Raw genomic sequence first — 21657 nt, forward strand, 5'->3', positions numbered from 1 at the left:
ACACAACAGCCTTGGCTTCTAGTGTGACAATGTGACGGCAGTGCTTTCTAAACAATAAAAATGGCATTAATGTGGCAAAAATAGTCATTTATAATCCCTGTTACATTGCAGCTGATCTTGTCCTCTGCTCTGACATAAGAAGCTAGCAGACCTTACTGTTTTCCTAATTTGTGGACATTTTCGGCTGCTGTACTTCTTTGAGTTAGCTGTTAAATGCTATCAGCTGTTTTTTAAATCTCTCAACAGTGGGCTGGACACACAATATGTTGTCAGAACTTTACACCCTTCCTGTCTATGGCCCTGTCCTGCCAGCAATCCCTTTTACACAGCAGCGCTCTGCTACCTCCACTGCCGGCTTATAGGTGAGACAACTCTGTCCTCCCATTGCACGACTGTATCTTTTATGCAGAATGGAAAGGTGGCACAACAGCGTGAAATTCCTGCCTTAAAGAGGCAGTGGTAAAAGGGCTTATAAACTACTAGATCCTCTTTTTTTCTTATACTAAAAAATACAATACACTCTAACAGAATTGGCACAGTTTACATAGCATTCAGAGTTGTGCACCTCACGTGACTAAAACGTGACCCTTGACAATTAGCAATAATCATTAACAGAATCTACAGCATAGGCATTTCGTTGTCATAAAATAACTTTAACATTAACCAGTTTCCGTCTGGCTTCTTGAGTTGTTTGTTTTTCAGGACTTTTTATTTAACTTCTGCTATTAACAATTAAAGTTATACTAGGCACATAAAGGGGAAATATTAACTGGCTCTTTATTGACTCAGACATTGAAGTTCATTTCTATTTTCTTCCTTGATGAGCATTGTATTGGAGTGAGTGCCAAGGTTCAGTTGAAACTGAGTCTCTCTGACCCAGTTGCTATGAATAGCTGCTTGTTTATGCAGCGAGGAAAGTTGGGTCTGAGAAATAGAGAGGATCTGAGAGGGCAAGAAAGATCTCTGAGGGCAGAAAAAGTAAACATAAGAGAGAAGAAATTTCATCAAGACAACAGCATTAGGTTTTGTTTTGGATGTCATAAGTAATTCTCTTTGAACCTACAGTGGCCTCTCTCTGGTATTTATAAAGTTAAACCTAGCCACTGACATGGAGTTTACCAGGCATTACCTGCCACTGGAATGGGAAGAGCGATGGAGGAGAGAGAAGGAGAGGAGGAAAAGAGTGATTGAAGAAAGTGGTGAAGAAGGGATAGAACAGGACAAACGCGAACTGAGGAGGATCGTTGCTTACAATGACTCCAGGATGGGGCTGACGAGTGGGAGGAGTAAAAAGGAGGGGTCACAGGTCAGGATGAGTGGTAGCGGTCAGGAAAGAATTGGGGAGCATATAAAAGAGGAGGCAACTGGGGATGAGGAACTTTGTAATAATATCCACACATACCACAGCGAAACCTATCCCAAAGAGGTATTTGTGGCCCTGAAGGAATTCCGGGATTCATCTGTTCTCACAGACCTGACCCTGGCCACCGATAATGGGAACACCTTTGACGTACACTCCCCTATCCTTGCAGCTGTCAGCTCCTTCATTCGAGAGAGGCTGAGGGATGGAAATGGACAACAATCAGACGATAATGAGGAAGCAGGAGTCCAAAGGCAGTTAGTGTCTCTGGGTCCTGAGGTTGATCATGTAGGGCTACAGGCAGTTGTGGAGTTTGCCTACACTGGAGCTGTATTGTCTTTGAACAAAAGCAGCATGGCCTCGATTATGGCTGCCGCTCAAGCACTGGGAGTACCCAGAGTGCTGGATCTCTGCAACAAAGAGGAGAGCATGAAGGAAGGTGGAAATCCTAAGAAGGAAGAGCAAAAGATTTCTGCTCTAGAACAGATGAAGATTACTCTTCAGTCCATTAAACAGTTGTGGGCAGACAGAGTTGGGTGTGATGTGGTTTTGGATACAGATGGAGCTTTATTCCATGGTAAGTACACATCCTTATGACTGCAATCTTTAAGTATCTTGATAATTATTTGATAGTAGTCAAAATACGAAATTTTGGTTGTCTCTCTCCAGTCCACAGAGTTATTCTGGCGGCAAGCAGTGACTACTTCCGTGGTATGTTCACCTCGGGGATGAGGGAATCCCGACAGACCTGTGTTGCCCTTCCTTTTCTGGTAGCTTCTGAATTAGAGGTTCTGATTGACTGCTCCTACAGTGGGACCCTTTGGCTTAGCTGGGACTGTGTCTTCGAGATAACCTGCACGGCCCTCCAGCTTCAGTTCCAGCCTGCCCTCTCACTTTGCCTTGACTTCATGCAAAAGGAAATGGAGGCAAGCTCCTGCCTGGATGTGATATCATTTGCGGAAGCCTACGAGATGTCAGAGTTGCTTGAGGAAGCCAATGACTTTGTACTGAGAAACTTCTGGGATGTTTCAGCCACGTTGAAGTTTCAGGACCTGCCAGCAGAGAAGCTTCTAGACATCCTCCGCAGTGATGGTCTGTGTGTGCCCTCAGAGTTGGCTGTATTTCGAGCTGTAATCTCCTGGATTGAGGCTGATCCTGAGGAGAGATTGGACCAGGCAGGCATACTGATGACCGGAGTCCGGTTCCCTCTCATGACCTTTCGAGAGTTCAGGGAGGTAAGGGCCATTAACCTGCGCATGGAGTGCTTTGGAAACAGAGAGGTGGAACTCTACGGTTCAGCACTCAAGGAATTTGGTTTCAGCCTTCCAAAAACCGAGGATCTGTGCCGTATTCGGCGTCCCAAAGATGCTCTGGTTGTGGTTGGGGGAGACCATTTGAGCCCAGATGGCGGTCAGCGTTCACCAAGCAAGGAACTATGGTTTGCAAACTCTCTACGCAGTGGTACAGGTTTGGTGAAGGAGATAGAGTGGAGGAGGCTGGGTGAGATACCAGACAATCCAAAGTTCAGGCACGGCGTAGCATCAATGCTGGGAAGGTTGTATGTTGTTGGAGGATGTTACTTCTACACCAAGGATGACGTGATGAAGTCTGCCTACAGGTAAAAAAAAAAACGGGGCGCAAATTTCGTCCTGTCATTTTAAAAAAACCTAGATTGTCACACAGGTCCACAACTGTGGTCTCACCTTCTCTATCTTTACCTTTACCTTTATCTCACAAATTCTAGTTATGATCCCTTGAAGAACAGCTGGAAGAGACTTGCTGACATGCATGAGTTTAGAAGCAACTTCTCAGTGGTGGTACACGAGGAGCGTCTTTATGCCATTGGTGGAGATAAAGAGATCAACACCAACGTAGACAGTGTGGAGATGTACAACCCAGACACTGACTCCTGGAGGTAAAATTGGTGATGTAACACTTGAAGTCGACTACTCGACACAGTATCAACCCTCGAAAGCATAAGTTTTGGGGCAAGATGTATCAATGCCCAGCTTAACTGTGCTCTAAATCACACATATGAAGGATTTGTCATATGCCTGATATCAGTAAAAATTGTCATCCCAGTGTCTTCAGTTTGCCATTGCTTCCACTCTAACTGATCTCTGTGGGGGACTGAGATTCGATTTGTCCCAACCAGTCAGTAGAAATCAACATATCTGCCTGAATCTAACGTCATTCCAAGTCCACACTGATGCATAGCCATGCCAACATACCGGTTTTGCTGGGGTTTTAGGAGTGGAGCAGAGTGAAGTAGATGCAAACTATGATTCAGGGCGATATTGAGAAGACGTGCCTGGTAGGGCAGCGTCTATATTGTCTATAGCAGTAGCCGTTGTTGCCATTGTTACCTTGGCAAACCTTGACAACAGCTTGACTACCCTGTCCATGATGCTAATTGGCTAGTTGTTAATCCCCCTGCGGTGCTCAATGTGTTGACTGATGTCATGATGCCACATATATCAGTCAACTGGTGGAGTGGGTGAATTCATAGGTGTGGACCAATATAATTTCGTTAAAACTATGACAAAAAAACTTTTATTGCATGACAAAGACGAAGATGTTGAGGAGGTAAAAGATAGAGCTTGATAATAAAAACTATGATGAAATGTATGTTTAATTTTTGTTGACAAGACGGGATGAAAAGATTAATGGTGAACTGTCGGACATTCAAAATGAGTCGAGAGGAGAACTGAATGATAGATCATTTTATTAAACATTAAAAAAAACCTTTAAAACCCTTTAACGTTCTGCTCAGCTGTCTGATAAAGCACATTTTGAGTCACTATATCTTAATGAAAAATGTGTTGAACTTCACTCAACCTGATTGGGCTATCTCTACAGTTCGGATTAGATATGTAATGATATTGCGCTAAAAAAATCCAAGAGACATTGCTGTGTCTTTGAACAGTATGCCTTTTTAGTTCGCCTCCTTCAGCAAGTTAGTTGGATTTATTTTTTCGAGGTATCATACACTCAGAGGTCTTACTGAACAGATTTATGTAACTTTATATAAAAAAGTCAAGGATCAAATAATTAAAAATAAAAGCACCACCAAACAGTTAATTTGTCCTTATATGGTAAAGGTAGTGAAGCTAGGATTTTTTTTTGCTTCCAAGACAGAGCATTTCTGGTCTAAATGCTGTCGCACTACAAAATAAAAAAAAACTCCCAACGGTCACACTGAGGCTGACTGAATTATACTATTCCACCAAACAGTATAACAGTATAAGGTTTCATAATAAATTATTTAGTCAAATGTCAGTGATTAGTCTGATAGATGTTTAAAGTCTGGCTTCCAAACTGCCCATCCTGTCTAGTCTAGTTTGGACTGAAGATTCAGGGACATAAATGCCAGATTGATTTGTGTTACCCTTTCACTACATTCCCATCTGACGCCTTGTATGTCATATTCTCAGCTTTGTCCAGCCCCTGGACCAGGCTCTGAGTGGCTATGCTGTAACTGTCATAGACGGAGGATTCTTCATCTCTGGAGGATTCAATTGTAAGTATGTGTGTCTGGTTTCCATGTTCCTACACCACCCAGAGAGAGGAACCACCTACCTGGCAGACATGACCCATGACCGGGCCCAGCACTGCATGGAGCCCCTGCGAGGCCATCTGTACGTCGCTGGAGGTGTGTGTAACCTGAGGAAGTTTTACACTGACCAATTAGCCTGTGAGGTGTATGATCCTGTGGCAGATTCCTGGACTGCTTTCACCTCGCTGCCTGTCCCCCATGTGGGTGCAGCCTCAGCCGTCCTGGAGGGGAAGGTCTATGTACTGGGAGGATACTGCCAGGAAGATTACAGTGAGTCTGGACTGGTCCATCGGTTGGATCCTAGCACACAGCGATGGGAGAACATGGGTAAAGTGCCTGGGCCTGTTACAGACATACGGGCCTGTTTGCTCCGACTGCCCCAACACTTAAGGCTGTAGTAACAGTCTGGTCAAAATGATTATCTTTAGAAACTGACAGATATTTTTGATGTGATGTGCTCCCAAAATTCAATGTATTATCAGTGTGTGGTTCAGCTAAAAAACCTGTTGTATTGTCAGAGATGTGGTATAAATGACAAAAATCTACGTCCAGAATGACTATTTTGTAAATAGATATATTTTTTGTCTCTACATCTTTTTGAAAAATATAGTTGGAGTAGGATCAAGTGTACAATCCTAACATAATATTACTCAAATAATTTAACTATAACCCACAATTACCATGTGACAATATGATGTTATGAATCTCTGCATGTACCTTATTTTTGAGTGACAAAATTAAAATTTAATGCATGTGTATGAATCAGAGTTAAATATAATTAGTGACTGCATAGACATAACGTTTTTTATATATATATATATATATATATATATATATATATATATATATACAGTACAGGCCAAAAGTTTGGACACACCTTCTCATTCAATGCGTTTTCTTTATTTTCATGACTATTTACATTGTAGATTCTCACTGAAGGCATCAAAACTATGAATGAACACATGTGGAGTTATGTACTTAACAAAAAAAGGTGAAATAACTGAAAACATGTTTTATATTCTAGTTTCTTCAAAATAGCCACCCTTTGCTCTGATTACTGCTTTGCACACTCTTGGCATTCTCTCCATGAGCTTCAAGAGGTAGTCACCTGAAATGGTTTCCACTTCACAGGTGTGCCTTATCAGGGTTAATTAGTGGAATTTCTTGCTTTATCAATGGGGTTGGGACCATCAGTTGTGTTGTGCAGAAGTCAGGTTAATACATAGCCGACAGCCCTATTGGACAACTGTTAAAATTCATATTATGGCAAGAACCAATCAGCTAACTAAAGAAAAACGAGTGGCCATCATTACTTTAAGAAATGAAGGTCAGTCAGTCCGGAAAATTGCAAAAACTTTAAATGTGTCCCCAAGTGGAGTCACAAAAACCATCAAGCGCTACAACGAAACTGGCACACATGAGGACCGACCCAGGAAAGGAAGACCAAGAGTCACCTCTGCTTCTGAGGATAAGTTCATCCGAGTCACCAGCCTCAGAAATCGCAAGTTAACAGCAGCTCAGATCAGAGACCAGATGAATGCCACACAGAGTTCTAGCAGCAGACCCATCTCTAGAACAACTGTTAAGAGGAGACTGCGTGAATCAGGCCTTCATGGTCAAATAGCTGCTAGGAAACCACTGCTAAGGAGAGGCAACAAGCAGAAGAGATTTCTTTGGGCCAAGAAACACAAGGAATGGACATTAGACCAGTGGAAATCTGTGCTTTGGTCTGATGAGTCCAAATTTGAGATCTTTGGTTCTAACCGCCGTGTCTTTGTGAGATGCAGAAAAGGTGAACGGATGGATTCCACATGCCTGGTTCCCACTGTGAAGCATGGAGGAGGAGGTGTGATGGTGTGGGGGTGTTTTGCTGGTGACACTGTTGGGGATTTATTCAAAATTGAAGGCACACTGAACCAGCATGGCTACCACAGCATCCTGCAGCGACATGCCATCCCATCCGGTTTGCGTTTAGTTGGACGATCATTTATTTTTCAACAGGACAATGACCCCAAACACACCTCCAGGCTATGTAAGGGCTATTTGACCAAGAAGGAGAGTGATGGAGTGCTGCGGCAGATGACCTGGCCTCCACAGTCACCGGACCTGAACCCAATCCAGATGGTTTGGGGTGAGCTGGACCGCAGAGTGAAGGCAAAGGGGCCAACAAGTGCTAAACACCTCTGGGAACTCCTTCAAGACTGTTGGAAAACCATTTCAGGTGACTACCTCTTGAAGCTCATGGAGAGAATGCCAAGAGTGTGCAAAGCAGTAATCAGAGCAAAGGGTGGCTATTTTGAAGAAACTAGAATATAAAACATGTTTTCAGTTATTTCACCTTTTTTTGTTAAGTACATAACTCCACATGTGTTCATTCATAGTTTTGATGCCTTCAGTGAGAATCTACAATGTAAATAGTCAAACGCATTGAATGAGAAGGTGTGTCCAAACTTTTGGCCTGTACTGTATATATACACATATATATATAGACATATGTATGTCTATATATATATATATATATATATATATATATATATGTGTGTGTGTGTGTGTGTGTGTATATTTTTAAAAAAATCACAATGTTACAGACCTTTTAAATTGTTGGTGTTTAATGCAGAATCAGAATCATTAGCAAAAGAATTTAAAGAACCCAGAATTTACAAAGGAGCTGATAATGATACATTTTACACACCGTGTGAAATGCAGTCATAACATACAGTCAGTGCCTTTTAAGGGTTACTGATGATTGTTGAGAGTAAATCATTCTTATATGAATTTTAAAAAATATTTCTAACCATAAGTGATAACTGTTTGTCTGATGCATCAAGCACTAAAACAAATAATCACTGCTGTTAGTTAATCATTTACATGACATAACATTCTTATTTTTTTTATTTTATTTGTTATGCATTTATTTTTAGTTTCCACAAGGTATCTCAACAGTTGATATCAGTCTCAGGATGATGAATTGCTCAAAAGAACAAGAAAAAAAATAAATGAAAAGCATGATTCCCTAAATAAAAACATAGATTCTTGGGGGTTTGGAATGTAAATTTCTATGATGTTGGGAAGACAAGGTTTACTTGCCTAAAGCTAATCTACGTAACTTTATTTGCCTAAAGCTAACATGGGTAACTTTACTTGCCAAAGCTAACATTTTATTTGCCTAAAGCTAATGTACATAACTTTATCTGCCTAAAGCTAACATATGTGACTTTACTTGCCCAAACCCAATGAACATAACTTTACTTGCCTAAAGCTAACCTCCATAACTTTATTTGCCTAAAGCTAACATGCGTAACTTTGTTTGCCTAAATTTAAGGTACGTAACTTTATTTGCCTAAAGCTAATGTACGTGACTTCACATGCCCAATCCCAATGAACATAACTTTACTTGCCTAAAGCTAACATACGTATGTGACTTTTCCCTTCTAAAGCTAATGTATGTAACTTTACTTGCCTAACCTACAAAACTTTACGTGCCAAAGCGAATATATGTAACTTTACTCTCCGAAGCCTAACCTGCATAACTTTATTTGCTTAAAGCTAACATACGTAACTTTCCTTACCAAAGCTAACGTAGGTAACTTTACTTGCCTAAAGCTAATACACATAACTTTAATTGCCTAAAGCTAACATGCATAACTTTACTTGTCTTCTTGCCTAAATGTAACCTACTAAACTTTGCTTGCCAAAGCTAATGTATGTAACTTTATTTGCCTGAAGCTAACCTACATAACTTTATTTGGCTAACGCTAACGTACATGAGCTTAACTTACTTGCCCAATCCCCATGAACATAACTTTACTTGCCAAAAGCTAACCTACATAACTTTATTTGCCTAAAGCTAACATGCGTAACTTTATTTGCCTAAAGCTAAGGTACGTAACTTCATTTGCCTAAAACTAATATATGTAACTTTACTTGCCTAAAGCTAACGTACATAACTTTACTTGCTAAAGCGAACGCACATAACTTTACTTGCCTATACCTAACCTATCTAACTTTATTGGACTAAACCTAACCTATGTAACTTTATTTTCCTAAAGCTAAGGTATGTAACTATATTTGCCTAAAGCTAACATACATAACTTTATTTGCCTAAAGCTAAGGTATGTAACTTTATTTGCTAAAGCAAACATATGTGACTTTACTTGCCCAAACCCAATATCCTTAACTTTACTTGCTTGAAGCTAGTGTATGTAAGTTCACTTGCCTAATCTAACCTACATAACTTTGCTTGTCAAAGTTAACTTAAGTAACATCACTTGCCTAACCCTAACATAGCCTAAAGCTAGCGTACATTATTTTCCTAATGTTAAATACGTGACTTTACATGCCCAAACCCAACGAATGTAACTTTACTTGCCGAAATAACCCACAGAAATTTACATTCTTTATCCTAAACATCTAAGATGTTGGGAAGATGAGGAATCCAGTGAAGACACTTGTATGTATTTTTCCACCGTCCCACAGGATGACATTGACGGTGTCTCTGACATTCAGTTCAAGGATTACTGTGTTGCTGGTGGTGTCGCTGGTATCTGGTCCTGTGAACTCCCACGTACTCACTTGGTATTGCCCGTTTTTCACCAGGATGGCTCCTGAAGTGTGGCTGTTGTAGCCAAAAGTCATGAATGAAAAGTGGTAAACTCCCTTCAGGGAAGCAGTGAAGATGCCTGTAGAAGAAGAAAATGCAAAGACTTAGAAGACAGGTATGAAAAAGCTTTTGCTGTCCTTGTTGAATGGATTTTTTTTTTCTAACCGATGAAAACTCAAATAACCACTTTCCTTTAAGTTAGAGAAGAAAATCATTATTTTTTTCTGGTTTTGTATGCTAAATATGAAGATAAAGCCTGCAGCTGGTTAGCTTATGGGCTAAAGACAAAAAACTGAGGAAAACAACTAGCCAGCCTCTGTCCAGAAGTAAAATGCCCACCTACCAGCACCTCTAAATGCCTTCAGGCTTCTGAAAGTAAACCAGTGTCAGAACATACCTGTTGTACCATTGTAAGCGTTGCCAATGTTGGTGAAGACTCTGTTAAAGATCAGAATTCTGCTAGTGCCAGCAGTGTAGGGTCCAGTGAACACATCATGAGATTCGATTACAGTGGCAGAAAATGCCACCTTGGCATTGACTAAAGAAAATAAAAGAATCAGTTTTACATACATTAGTGTGCGTATGGCATCGTGAACTAGCTCTCATTAGTTGTGGCACGTAATGCGTTAAAATAAAACGCCGGGCACTGTGGAAACAATGCCAATAGAAAGTCAATTGGTATCTTTTATTATGGAAGACACACAAATTCCCATAACGTTAATATATTACAAAAAGTAATGCACCACAATTCATGTATAATTCATAATGAACAAGCAATTCGTGTATAACCTGCGTAACTGTCAAGGCTGCAATCCCCTGACCAATGTGCTGACAGGGGTAAAGTAGTACAAACAGAGAAAGTCCATATCTAAAGGCATGAGAATTTCCCCTGGTAGACCAGTGTTTGGAACCATGTGAAATTTTGGTAGTTTTAAGGTATGTAATCACCATGGTTCTTTTCTTTAACCCAACCTATGTAAATTTACTTGCCTAAAGCTAACGTGTGTAATTTTTACTAGCCTAAAGCTAACGTATAACTTTACTTGCTTAATCTAACTTCCATAACTTTACTTGCCAAAGCTAACGTACATAACATTACTTGCTTTAAAGCTAACCTATGTAATTTTACTAGCCTAAAGCTAACGTGTGTAATTTTTACTAGCCTAAAGCTAACGTATAACTTTACTTGCTTAACCTAACTTCCATAACTTTACTTGCCAAAGCTAACGTACATAACATTACTTGCTTTAAAGCTAACCTATGTAATTTTACTAGCCTAAAGCTAACATCTGTCATTTTTACTAGCCTAAAGCTAACGTATAACTTTATTTGCCAAAGCTAACATACATAACATTAATTGCTTTAAAGCTAACCTACGCAACATTACTTGCCAAAGCTAACATACATAACATTATTTGCTTTAAAGCTAACCTATGCAACATTACTTGCCTAAAGCTAACGTACGTAACTTTTCTTCTCTATGCCTAACTTATGTAACTTGTCTAAACCTAACATGCGTAATTTAACTTGCCTAAACCTAACCTATGTAACTTTACTTGCTGAAGCTAAGGTATGTAACTTTACTTGCCCAAACCTATTATACATACTTTACTTGCCCAAACCTAACCAACTTTACTTGTCTAAATCTAATCTATGTAACTTTATTTGTCTGAACTTAACATGCGTAATTTAACTTGCCTATACCTAACCTATGTAAATTTACTTGCCAAACCTACATAACTCTACTTGCCTAAACCTTTCCAATGTAATTTTACTTGCCTGAACTTAACCTATGTTACTTTACTTGCCTAAAGCTAACATACATAACTAAATTTGCCTAAGCCTAACCTGCATAACTTCACATTAACATTTGTTTGTTAAATTGTTGTCGCTTGTTCTTTGTTATAACCATAGTTGTCTATTGTCTTTTATTATGTACTAATTGTGATATTTGGCTTATTAAAGTGTCCTTAGGTGACTTGAAAGGCACTTGTGAATAAAATGCGATAGTATTATGTGAATCTAAAAGTCAGCACTGACCTTTTTTAGTTTTTACAAACCTACATCCTTTATTGCATAAAGTTACATCACATACTTTTGTCACTTTACGGCATACTAATTGACAGTATGAAACTAATTCAGTTTTAGCTGAAATCACAATATTTTTAGTTTTGGTGCCTAATTCCAACCATGCCACCACCAATTTAACACAATACGTGCCACCACCATGTAATGCGTTGTTCATGTCATCATTCAGGTCATGGTCATTTCATGTATTTCTGTGAGATCACGTTGCACAGTTGCACTTACCTTCTGCTTTAATGCTGTTCACCTCAAGTTTGAGTTTACCTAGTTCACCAACTTTTTCTTCAGTTGACCCCAGTCTGTATTTTAATCCTATAAACAGAAGCAGTATTTTAAAAAGGTGTATTTTTTTACATACAGTTTTACATTCCACAGTTCTGGTAATAAAAACAGCAACACAATACATCTTTATTATCAGGATGCAAGTTGCAAAGCATTTATTAAGGGATTAGACTCTATCAGGAAGTAAGGATGTAATTAGGGCTTATGGGGTATTTGATAACTTTTACATGTACCTGCCGTGTCGTTCCTGAGAGTGTCAATTTCAGCCTTCTGCCGGGCCACTGTAGTTTTTTGTGTTTTCAGCTGTAAATCAACATTCCTCAATATAATTTCAGTTTCTTCCTTAAATTCATCAACTTCAGCCTTTTGGTCGTTCAGTTTTGCGCTGAAAGCTTGAATCAAAATTAAAGTCATTATCAGGACATCGTCACATCCAATTCATGAAAACAGTTTCATTAAATGTTGTCAGATCAGTTGGTAGCATTTAACATATTTGTTAAATGTTGGGATAATACTGATTTTAAAATTACCTGTACTGTTGTTTTGAAATTTCTCCACTTTAGCTTGCAGTTCCATCTCTGTGGCCTCCAGACGGGCTTTGACTTTGACTTCAAGCTCCAGGGCCGTTGAGTTAAGGTGGGAAAGTTCATTCTTATACAGATTCAGAAGTCTCTGTGTGTCACTAAACCTAGCCTCAGTTTCTGTCTCCAGATTTTCAAGCTTGGCTTTCTTCTCCCTTAACTGCCTTTCAGTTGTATGGAGTCTCTCTTCAATGTCACTTAAGTTTCCCTTCATTCTTTCCCCACGGTTGACCAGTTGTTGAATTTCTCTCTTCAGACTGACTATGCCAACTTGGTGTTTCTCCAGCTGTGTCTTTGCCTCTCTGAATTCCCTCTCAGTTTGTGACTTAATCTTTTCAAGTTCATTTACTGCACTTGAAAGGTTTGTCACTAATCTTTTGAGCGCACTGATGTTACTGTTTGCAGCCTCGAGCTGAAGTCTTGTCCTACCTTCCATGGCATCCATTCTTTGTTGCAGCATCATTTGTTTCTCTTCGAGTTTTGTCTGGACATCATCAAGGTGTAAAATGTTTTTGTAATTTGAGCAAAGAGTTGGTGTCTCTTGTATTTCCTCTGGATCACATCTCCTCCTGTGTGGGAGTTTGGAAGATGCAACTCCAAATAATGCAAGAAGGAAAACTGCCTTGGTGATCATTTTCAGAGAAAAGATCGGTTCTTTACTTAACAGTTCCTATGAGCTTGAGACAACGAGTCTCATGAGGCAGCACCTTTTACCTTTCATGGGACAGCCCATTTGTGATAAGCAGGGTGCGGCAAGAGTTTTCTTACATTTCGGGAATGTCCCTTGCCACTGAAAACAAACAACCAGGAAATGTCAGAAATTAAATCTGTTTGATTTTCTGTCTTGTGTAGTCTACTCTTACTCTGACATGTGACATGAACAGAAATCGAAATTTGTACAGGGTCCATTAGGAAACACATGTGTACTTCAGTGACGGAAATACAACGCAACATATAAGAAAAACTATCTTAGGATAATTTTTTTTAAGGCATTTCCTAAATTAAAAAGCTGCCCTCACAATAGGGGTTCCTGCACAAAAAATAGGGTGTGAAGCCGTGGTTTTAAGGCTTATTATCTTCAGTGGATCTCTGATTTCTTTTATGATGATCATTTTTAGGACCCTGACTGACCAAGGCGATGGTGGGCCCTTATGTCGGGCCGTTGGTGAGCATCTGATGCCCAAGTTATTGCGATGATTCTCACACCGTTGGCACTAGTTGGCCCTTGCTTTACTGTGGCTGATTCAGCACGTTGAATTGGTGTCAGAGACAATAGAGCCCATCTTTGAATGAAATCACTCTGATTGGCAGTTTAGGTCAGTGAATGATAAGAAATGTTAGGAAAGCATACAAACTACTAAAGTCAAGAGGGAGTGAGATCAAAACAAACTTTTTATATGAGGTAACATCATCTTTTTAGTCATTAAGCTTTTTAGCAGAAAGATTTCGTAATTGTTATTTATCGTTACAGTGTGCGGTAAATATCTTTTGCTCTTTCAACATCTGATTGTGTCATTATTGTGCTAACTAGCATCTTGAATTCATCCTGTCAGTCTTCCAGTTTTAGGGTGACCATATTTTGATTTCTAAAAAAGAGGACACTCGGCCGGCCACGACATAGCCTACTTAAATGATACTTGCAGTTTACTCAAAGATGCCTTATAATTTTAATATATTTAAAATTTATATGTATGGATAGAAAATTCAGTTATATTACAAAATAATATCTCTCAAAGACAGAAATTCAGATAGGCCTCTATAGGGGACACACACTAGAGTGTGGCGATCCGAGCCCGGCAGTAGGCTACCCGACAGGTCGGGCCGGGTTTGGTCAGAAAAGTAGCTATAAATTGTATTCGGGCTCGGGTTGGATTCGGTCAGCTTTCAGTGAAAATATAGTGTAACAATAAATAAAATCCTACTGTCTGTCCTGTTTATTGCTTGGGCACTGTTATTTACGTGACAACACCTGAACATAACACACACAGACACACATTGGCTGTTTGTTTCTACCTCTCTCCTGTCTGGAAGTCTCGGACCTCCAGCCGTCCGCCTCCGCCTTGATTAAACACTGAAAATAAAATAAAAGAGGGAGACAGGTTTTTCCTATTTTATCTTATTTTGTTTTATTTCTCCCTCTCCTCTCGCTGGAAGCGTCGGACCTCCCGCCTCCCGCTCCCGTCTCAAACACGGAGGTCTCCCTCTCCGCAGCTGAGCACCCACAGCGCACGCCCAGCCTGTTAAATAGCCTGTAACCACTGTGTGACACAAACTCAGTGCTTTGGTCATTAAATAATGTCGGGCTCGGTTCGGGTTCGGACAGAAATATGGTGCCCGTGCTGCACTCTAACACACACACACAAACACACGAAAAACCGGACATTATCATCAGTTTATAAAAAAACCCCGGACGCCCCGGACGGGACGTGAAAAGTGGACATGTCCGGGCAAAAGAGGACGTTTGGTCAGCCTATCCAGTTTCCCTTTTTGAATGAAGAATACAAAGTGCCACTGACTTGGCAGAAAAATACCAAACCATTAATTCATATATGTGTGGAACACTTCATTTGACACTTGTCATCCAGGTTGATAATCGTGATACGAACAGGTTAACAGTACAATCCAGTCCAGATAATGGAAATATTATACTGTGCCAATCACTGAGGTTTTTTATGAACAAGGAAAACATTGGATATCACATATGTCACATGTCATGTCAGCTGTAAAAATGATACAATAATGAAATGAAGAAAAACAATGGCTACATTTCATGTTGGAACAAAGATGCAGACTAGAAAAATGCTAATGACACTATACCATCCTGAGTTGGTATAGTAACACAGACCATTTCAACCAAGTGATGTCAAGTCAAACCTGCCTGTTCACTTGATGGGATTGATTAAAAGGACAGTTACCCCCAAAATAAAAAATACATATTTCTCTCTTACCTGTTGTGCTTTTATCAGTCCAGGTTGTTTTGTTGTGAGTTGCATAGTGCTGTAGATATCAGCCGTGGAGATGCCTCAACTACACCCGCCTACTGTGTCACTGCGCAGAAGTGTGCATCTACTCACGGACAGGAGACTCGTGCGCATGGCAGTGTAAGATGTAAACATTAATGGGGTCCTCCTTGGCTGAGCTGTAACATTATGCCAACGTTTACACTACACAAAATTTTTGTCCATTCTGACAGTCACTGTGTCAGATTGGGCGATACTGGAGTCATGAAATCGTTCTGTGACTTGGCCAACAGATGTGACACACTACACGATGGTCCATGACCAATCATCCCCGGTCGTCTTTCATGTTGTGCATGATGTCATCAGGTTATTCTTGTCCTATTTTTGTTATTATTACTATTATTTCAGTCACTGTGTCTGTTCATGTGCCAGCTGAAATGTTATTGTAGTAACATAAAAAGTGCCAGCAGATGGCAGGAGCTACATTTGAAGTACCGCATGCAAACTATGAAAATCACTGAATCCTCCACAAGAAGTTCCTGCAAATGTTTCACAAGAAAAACCTGTTAAGATAATAAAGGGATTCTCTCTACCTAAATTATATAGGGCTTTTAACTGCACAGATGAAGGAAGTGTTGAGTTTGACTTCACTTGGTTCTGACCCCTGGTCTCCTATGGGAAAGGGGGAGAGTTCTGTGTTTTGAGACCCACCCACTGCCCAGACTGATTCCTTATTGGGATCTCTTCCTTGTTTTTTCCTGTAAGTGCATAAGTCATGTATTTGTAGCCTTCCAAAATATATGGGTTATGCACAAATTATTGCCTCATGATTATGTGAGATATGTACAAATTTTGGTGCATTAGTTTTCATAGGAAAATATACGCACAGGGCATGAGAACAGCCTAATCTAGAATGATAAATTGCACTATACGGGCAAGAGTAAAAATGTGTATCTTTGATTTGGGGGTTAACTGTCCCTTTAAGTGACACTCTGTTGATACAGCTTATTTTGAATCGGGAAGACTCTGACTAGTCTAAAACACACCAAAGTCCTTTATCCTTTTAAAAATGTTGTTCTGAAACATTCTAAAATAAGTTATATGTGTTTTTAAAATATGATAAATACATACATGCCTTTTACACCATAGGACATCACATATACTCATGCATGCACATCTTTCTTTGCTTAAAGCAACACTGCCCTCTGCTGCTTTGCAGAGATACAGTACAAAGAAAACTGTAATTTGTCAGTCACTTGCTTTTTTTGTTTCATCATTTGCTTCTTGAGGCTCAAGTCGATGCCAAAATTTGAACGCTGCATAACAAAGTCTCCAAACTGAGCTATACAGTTATTTACATGGGTTATTGCACTTTGGAATATCAAACAGTTTGGCATACAGTCCTTTGCAATAGTTTATATGATATCTGTTGATATATACGTCACTTTCCACATATATATTTTACTGGCAAACACACTCACAAAATCCTCCCAGTAGGCATGTTGGGACACGACTAGAACTGGGGTCCCTGAGGGCCTCAACACTGCTTACTCACTGACTTCCGAGGACCTTTCTCAGTGAAGAGACCTGCTGAGGAGAAATCACCCTCCACAAACTGCAGGAAAATATCTAAGAGACTACAAACTTAAAGAGTGAAGAAATGGAGTTCGGGGCTTTGTTTCTGCTGTCCCTCATGGGACTCCTGTTTGTGGAGCCAGGGTTTGGACAGCGAGGTGACGTGGATGTTGCTAAGTGGATGACTGATAAAGTGGAATTAATGAAGAACTTGGAGGACAAACTTAGACATGTAGAGAGACGGCAGAATAACATTGAAGCTTTGGAGGCCAGGCTCAATGCGACTGTAGACAAGCTGATGAGACAGAACGCTGAAGTGGATCAACTGAAGAAAGAGAATGAAGGTACAAGATTCATGATGAGGAATTAGAACTGCACATATTCCACCAAATTTTGTGTAGTACCTTTGTAAACTGTCATTCATTGTTATTTTTTTAAACTTGTACAGGCCTGAAAATGAGACTGAATGCCACGGAGGAAGAGATTGATAAGCTGAAACAGAATATTCCTAAAGGTAAGATGATCAGACTTTAAGTACTTAAGTTTGTATTTGCAGAGTTCAAAATTTACAGCAAAATATAATGCGATGTTGTGAGAAATTATTCTGAATATTGTCATTGATTTACATCTCTCATGTTTATATTTACAGTCTCTCCATGTAACTCTCCACAGGTGCTCCTCAGATTGCATTCTCGGCCTCTTTGGCAAACTTCGGGGAGATTTACAGAGGACCCTGCACAGACAAGGCCCTCATTTTCAAAAGGGTCTTCTCAAACTCTGGCAATGGTTATGACCAAAACACAGGTACTTTGCAGTTTTGGATTGTGTGTGAGCTTGAAGATAATCAGCTTTTATTTTGAACAAATTTTTAAGGGTATGCCTTAGAAATACTGCTTGGTCAGAATCAGAATTATTTTAAAGCAGATTGTTTTTAAGATAAAATAACTGTTTTTCTCTGGATAAAGCCTGCTTGTAGACACTAAATGTCCTTAGGCTGTAAAACTCTCATCTGCTCCTGGTATTTCAGACAAGAGCAAACAAAGGGAAGAATTTGCTGATACTGTTTGGCTCAGTTCTCCAGCTTTTTCTTGTGCATGTTTTTCTTTTATATTAACAACTGATTACAAGTGTAATGGGAAATGGTTCGTTCTTAGAGATGGAGTGTGTAGGATTGAGGGGCAGAAATGGTCTATAATATCCTCCTGAGACCCACTACATTTTGAGTTTACTTGAACTTATACTTAATTCTATTTAACTTAGACCTGTTGTCCTCGTTCACGGACACTTTTTTTGTGCCATCTAGTGGTAGTAAGAGCAAAATACACTAATCCATGTAAAAACAAGATGGCAGCCATCTCTGCCAATTCAGTCTGGCTACAAACTTGACCAATTTTGGCAACAGTAACCCTAAGAGACTAATAATTAGGAAATACTCATTTGAGGACATTGGGACTTATTGTCATCTCATTTGAGGACATTGGGACTTAATTATCGTTGACAACATTATTTTTTTTATACTTATCGGGTACTACTGATCTCAAATAGCCAGTAGAATTTTAAAATTCATACCAAAGAAAAGTTATGGTCTCAGGAGGATATTTATAACTATATTTTTATTACACTATATTCACTTGAAAATAAGAGTTATTGTGGTTTTGTTACCTTAGAATGAGTCGTTTATATCGATATACAGGGCGGGTTCTCTGCCATGTTGTTCTACAGTAGTCCAGAACGGCTGACTAGAGTGAACAGTGCAGAACACTTGGGCGACAGACGCTCACAGATGGCCTGATGCAAGCCAGCCATTGGCTTTATGTGTCAGGGCCCTCAGTGATGGACGTAATTTTATTAGTAATAAAATCTCTATCACTTGGGCCATTTATTGTCTCCACCCAGAAAGGTTTCTCTCTAGAGTAGCACTGCCTCTGTGAACATTTAGAGAAATAACACTCAAATGTAAAAAAAAAACAAACCTGGCAGCAATTTGTTCAAATGGGTGAATATAACTCTTCATGTCGTAAAATTACTTGTGGTGTACCCCAGGGGTCAGTATTGGGACCAGTATTGTTTCTACAATACATTAATGAAGTAGAGTATTAATATTATGTAGTATTAATGACATTGTAGAGCTCCAAAAACATTCAAATTTGTTCTGTTTGCGGATGATACCAATATTTTATGCTTTGGAGAGGATTTAAAGCTGCTTTTGATGGAGATCACAACAGAAATTAATTAATTGAAAAGATGGTTTGACAAAAACAAACTGTCTAAGTTTGACAAAAAACAAAATGATGTTATTTGTAAATCAAAATAATTGATATGCAAGGGCAAATTAAGATAGATGATGTTAATATAGAAAAGGTGTGTGAAAATAAATTTCTGGGAGTGATAGTGGATCACAAAGTCAGCCGGAAACCTCAAATACGTCACAGTTAATCAAAGTTGGCAAGGAGCATTGCAGTTATGGGAAAATCAAGACACATACTGCACCATAAATCACTATTTATCACTCACTCACTCATTTTACCGTATTTTAATTACAGTGTGAAGGCCTGGGGTAACACCTATAAAAGCAATTACACATATTACAAAAAAAGCCATTAGGATTGTATGTAATGTTGGATATAATAGGAGCAAACAAAAACACTGTTTTTAAAGTCAAATATATTTAAATTTGAGTACAAATAATGTACAAAGCAAGAAATAATCTACTTCCAGGCAATATTTTAAAACTGTTTTGTGACTGGGAGGGGGGATATAATTTAAGAGGAAAATTAAATCTAAAAATTACATTGTCTTCGTACAACTCTGAAAAGTATGCGTGATTCAGTGTGTGGGGTGGATTTATGGAATGGGTTAGATGAGGAGTTAAAGGGAAGCACGACTATAAAAGATGTATAGACAGTTTTTTTTTGAGGAGGTACGCAGACAAAGAGGGGTGATGGGTTGGTTTATTTATTCATCCAGGCTTGGTTGAGATGGGGTTTGTATATTTAATATCTAAGACAGTTGTTTATTCATCTATATTAATGGTTGTAAATAAGTTTGGGATAGGACAATTTCCTTTTGTAAATGAGACATGAATACTGAGAAGGGGGTAAGATTATATAAGTGATTATATAAGTGTGCACTTCTTCCTTCTCCTTTTCGAGCATGTCTGTTGATGTTTGTTTTGATTTTACATTTTGTTGTGCTCGAAATAAAGTCATTAATTAATTCATTCATGTACATGCTCTGTTGCAGGAATCTTCACAGCACCAGTGAACGGTCTCTACTTCTTCAGCTTCAGTACCTATGGCTACAACACTCACGACATGGGGGCCATTTTAATGAAAAATGGTGATCGGCAAATTTCAACCTATGATAAACCCTCAGCTGACGGCTCAGACAGTAGTAGTAATGCTGTCGTTCTGCAGTTGTTCGCGGGTGATAAGGTGTATATGGAACTGTGGGATAACGGCAGAGTGTTTGACAACCTGAACGGACACACAACCTTCAGTGGTTTTCTTGTCTTCCCTGTGTAAATGATTAGAAACTATGTGTTGCATTGTGTTTTTAAACTGAAGAGAGATGCAGGTCCAGCAGTCGTGACATCTGTGATATCACTGTCTTTATATAGTGGCATTGCCCCAAAGCATATGCTGACAAGAAAATTACACAGTATCCTGGTTGATTTTTATCAAACTTTTATCAAAAAATCTCCACACGTTTTTCATTTTCAAGTAAATTTCAATGACAATGTGGGTGCATGAACTTTCTTCAGAACAATAAACCCAAGATAAACTTCTTACATGGTCTTACTTCCTGTTTCAGGTGACTAAACACAGCTTTCTGTACCCTCTGCAGCGACAAAAGTGTTCACCATCCTCACACTAAAATTTTGACAACAAGGGGGAGTAGCTGCATCTTGTGTTCACAGTTTATTACTGCAGTTAGTCATCCCAAGACTAACTAAAACATGAACAATTTCATTACAGCACCTTTTGGACACCAAAAATAGATAGCCTACCTTTTGCATGCCTTAAAAAAATACTTCACCCACAAACTGACCATTTGTATATCAGTTACTAAATCTGTGTTACCTTGAATTCAACTTTCTTCTTCTTGCATTCCTCCACTGTGAACGGAGAAAAGGTGAACATTCTTCACGAAGTAAGCGAGGGTCACGCTTAACAACAGAAGAACCTTTTTAAAAAAATGATTTAACAAACTTTCACACAACTTGTGCAGTATAATCCAAGTCTCATTTATGCAGTCGAAAGCTCTGGACTTCTCAAACACATGCATTTGCATAAAACATTACAATTTAAACACAATTGTACAAATGGTCTCAGAAGAAGGTTTGTAGTTTTTCTGTTGTTAAACATGGTCCCAAATGACTCCAGTTCATGAAGAATGTTCACCTTTTTTAAATTCTTCATTCATTAGAGGCATATGAGAAAAACAATGTTTTCTCAACTAATTCAAGGTAAAGCGGCAAGTTACTCCTGGACTCCTGCTCCTGGAGGGAAGATGTGTGTGTTTTAATTAAATTAAAATCTTGTGATTATCATCATTTACTCAGACATTTCCCAAGACTGGTCGGATGCTTCAACTTAATGTGTTTCAAATTCGTTGCCACTGTGGCTAATGTTCAGACTTGTTTTTTTAGACGCAGT

General features: G+C 39.2%; 3 protein-coding genes across 3 annotated transcripts; 2 read left to right on the forward strand and 1 right to left on the reverse strand.

Annotated features, from left to right (window-relative positions):
- Positions 1 to 830: 830 nt before the first annotated feature.
- On the forward strand, positions 831 to 5674 carry LOC117246155 (kelch-like protein 33). The gene is made up of 4 exons (XM_033609907.2): positions 831 to 1937; positions 2030 to 2978; positions 3105 to 3275; positions 4795 to 5674. The coding sequence occupies exons 1-4, from the start codon at positions 1109 to 1111 to the stop codon at positions 5312 to 5314; spliced, it is 2469 nt and encodes an 822-aa protein (XP_033465798.2). The 5' UTR covers positions 831 to 1108; the 3' UTR covers positions 5315 to 5674.
- Positions 5675 to 7372: 1698 nt separating this feature from the next.
- Positions 7373 to 15283, reverse strand: LOC117246162 (uncharacterized). The gene is made up of 5 exons (XM_033609915.2): positions 12414 to 15283; positions 12117 to 12275; positions 11827 to 11913; positions 9914 to 10054; positions 7373 to 9595 (listed from the first exon to the last, which is right to left on the reverse strand). Exons 1-5 carry the CDS (start codon positions 13096 to 13098, stop codon positions 9327 to 9329), a joined length of 1341 nt encoding a protein of 446 aa, XP_033465806.1. The 5' UTR covers positions 13099 to 15283; the 3' UTR covers positions 7373 to 9326.
- A 1396-nt stretch (positions 15284 to 16679) lies between these two features.
- LOC117246172 (cerebellin-1-like) lies at positions 16680 to 20789 on the forward strand. The gene is made up of 4 exons (XM_033609930.2): positions 16680 to 17343; positions 17448 to 17513; positions 17672 to 17803; positions 20243 to 20789. Exons 1-4 carry the CDS (start codon positions 17085 to 17087, stop codon positions 20521 to 20523), a joined length of 738 nt encoding a protein of 245 aa, XP_033465821.1. The 5' UTR covers positions 16680 to 17084; the 3' UTR covers positions 20524 to 20789.
- The last annotated feature ends 868 nt before the right edge of the window (positions 20790 to 21657 follow it).

Source organism: Epinephelus lanceolatus, chromosome 22, assembly GCF_041903045.1.
Source record: "Epinephelus lanceolatus isolate andai-2023 chromosome 22, ASM4190304v1, whole genome shotgun sequence".
In the NCBI taxonomy this organism is placed as follows: domain Eukaryota; kingdom Metazoa; phylum Chordata; class Actinopteri; order Perciformes; family Serranidae; genus Epinephelus; species Epinephelus lanceolatus.

Bases quoted from the DNA above. Each gene is read 5' to 3' on its own strand.
- LOC117246155 (XM_033609907.2), top strand. From the start codon at position 1,109: ATGGAGTTTACCAGGCATTACCTGCCACTGGAATGGGAAGAGCGATGG. The intron at 2,979-3,104 runs GTAAAAAAAAAA...CACAAATTCTAG, and splicing joins GTGATGAAGTCTGCCTACAG to TTATGATCCCTTGAAGAACA. The intron at 3,276-4,794 runs GTAAAATTGGTG...TCATATTCTCAG, and splicing joins CCAGACACTGACTCCTGGAG to CTTTGTCCAGCCCCTGGACC.
- LOC117246162 (XM_033609915.2), bottom strand. From the start codon at position 13,098: ATGATCACCAAGGCAGTTTTCCTTCTTGCATTATTTGGAGTTGCATCT. The intron at 12,276-12,413 runs GTAATTTTAAAA...TTTTGATTCAAG, and splicing joins ATTTCAAAACAACAGTACAG to CTTTCAGCGCAAAACTGAAC. The intron at 11,914-12,116 runs GTACATGTAAAA...TTCTGTTTATAG, and splicing joins TCTCAGGAACGACACGGCAG to GATTAAAATACAGACTGGGG.
- LOC117246172 (XM_033609930.2), top strand. From the start codon at position 17,085: ATGGAGTTCGGGGCTTTGTTTCTGCTGTCCCTCATGGGACTCCTGTTT. The intron at 17,344-17,447 runs GTACAAGATTCA...AAACTTGTACAG, and splicing joins ACTGAAGAAAGAGAATGAAG to GCCTGAAAATGAGACTGAAT. The intron at 17,514-17,671 runs GTAAGATGATCA...AACTCTCCACAG, and splicing joins GAAACAGAATATTCCTAAAG to GTGCTCCTCAGATTGCATTC.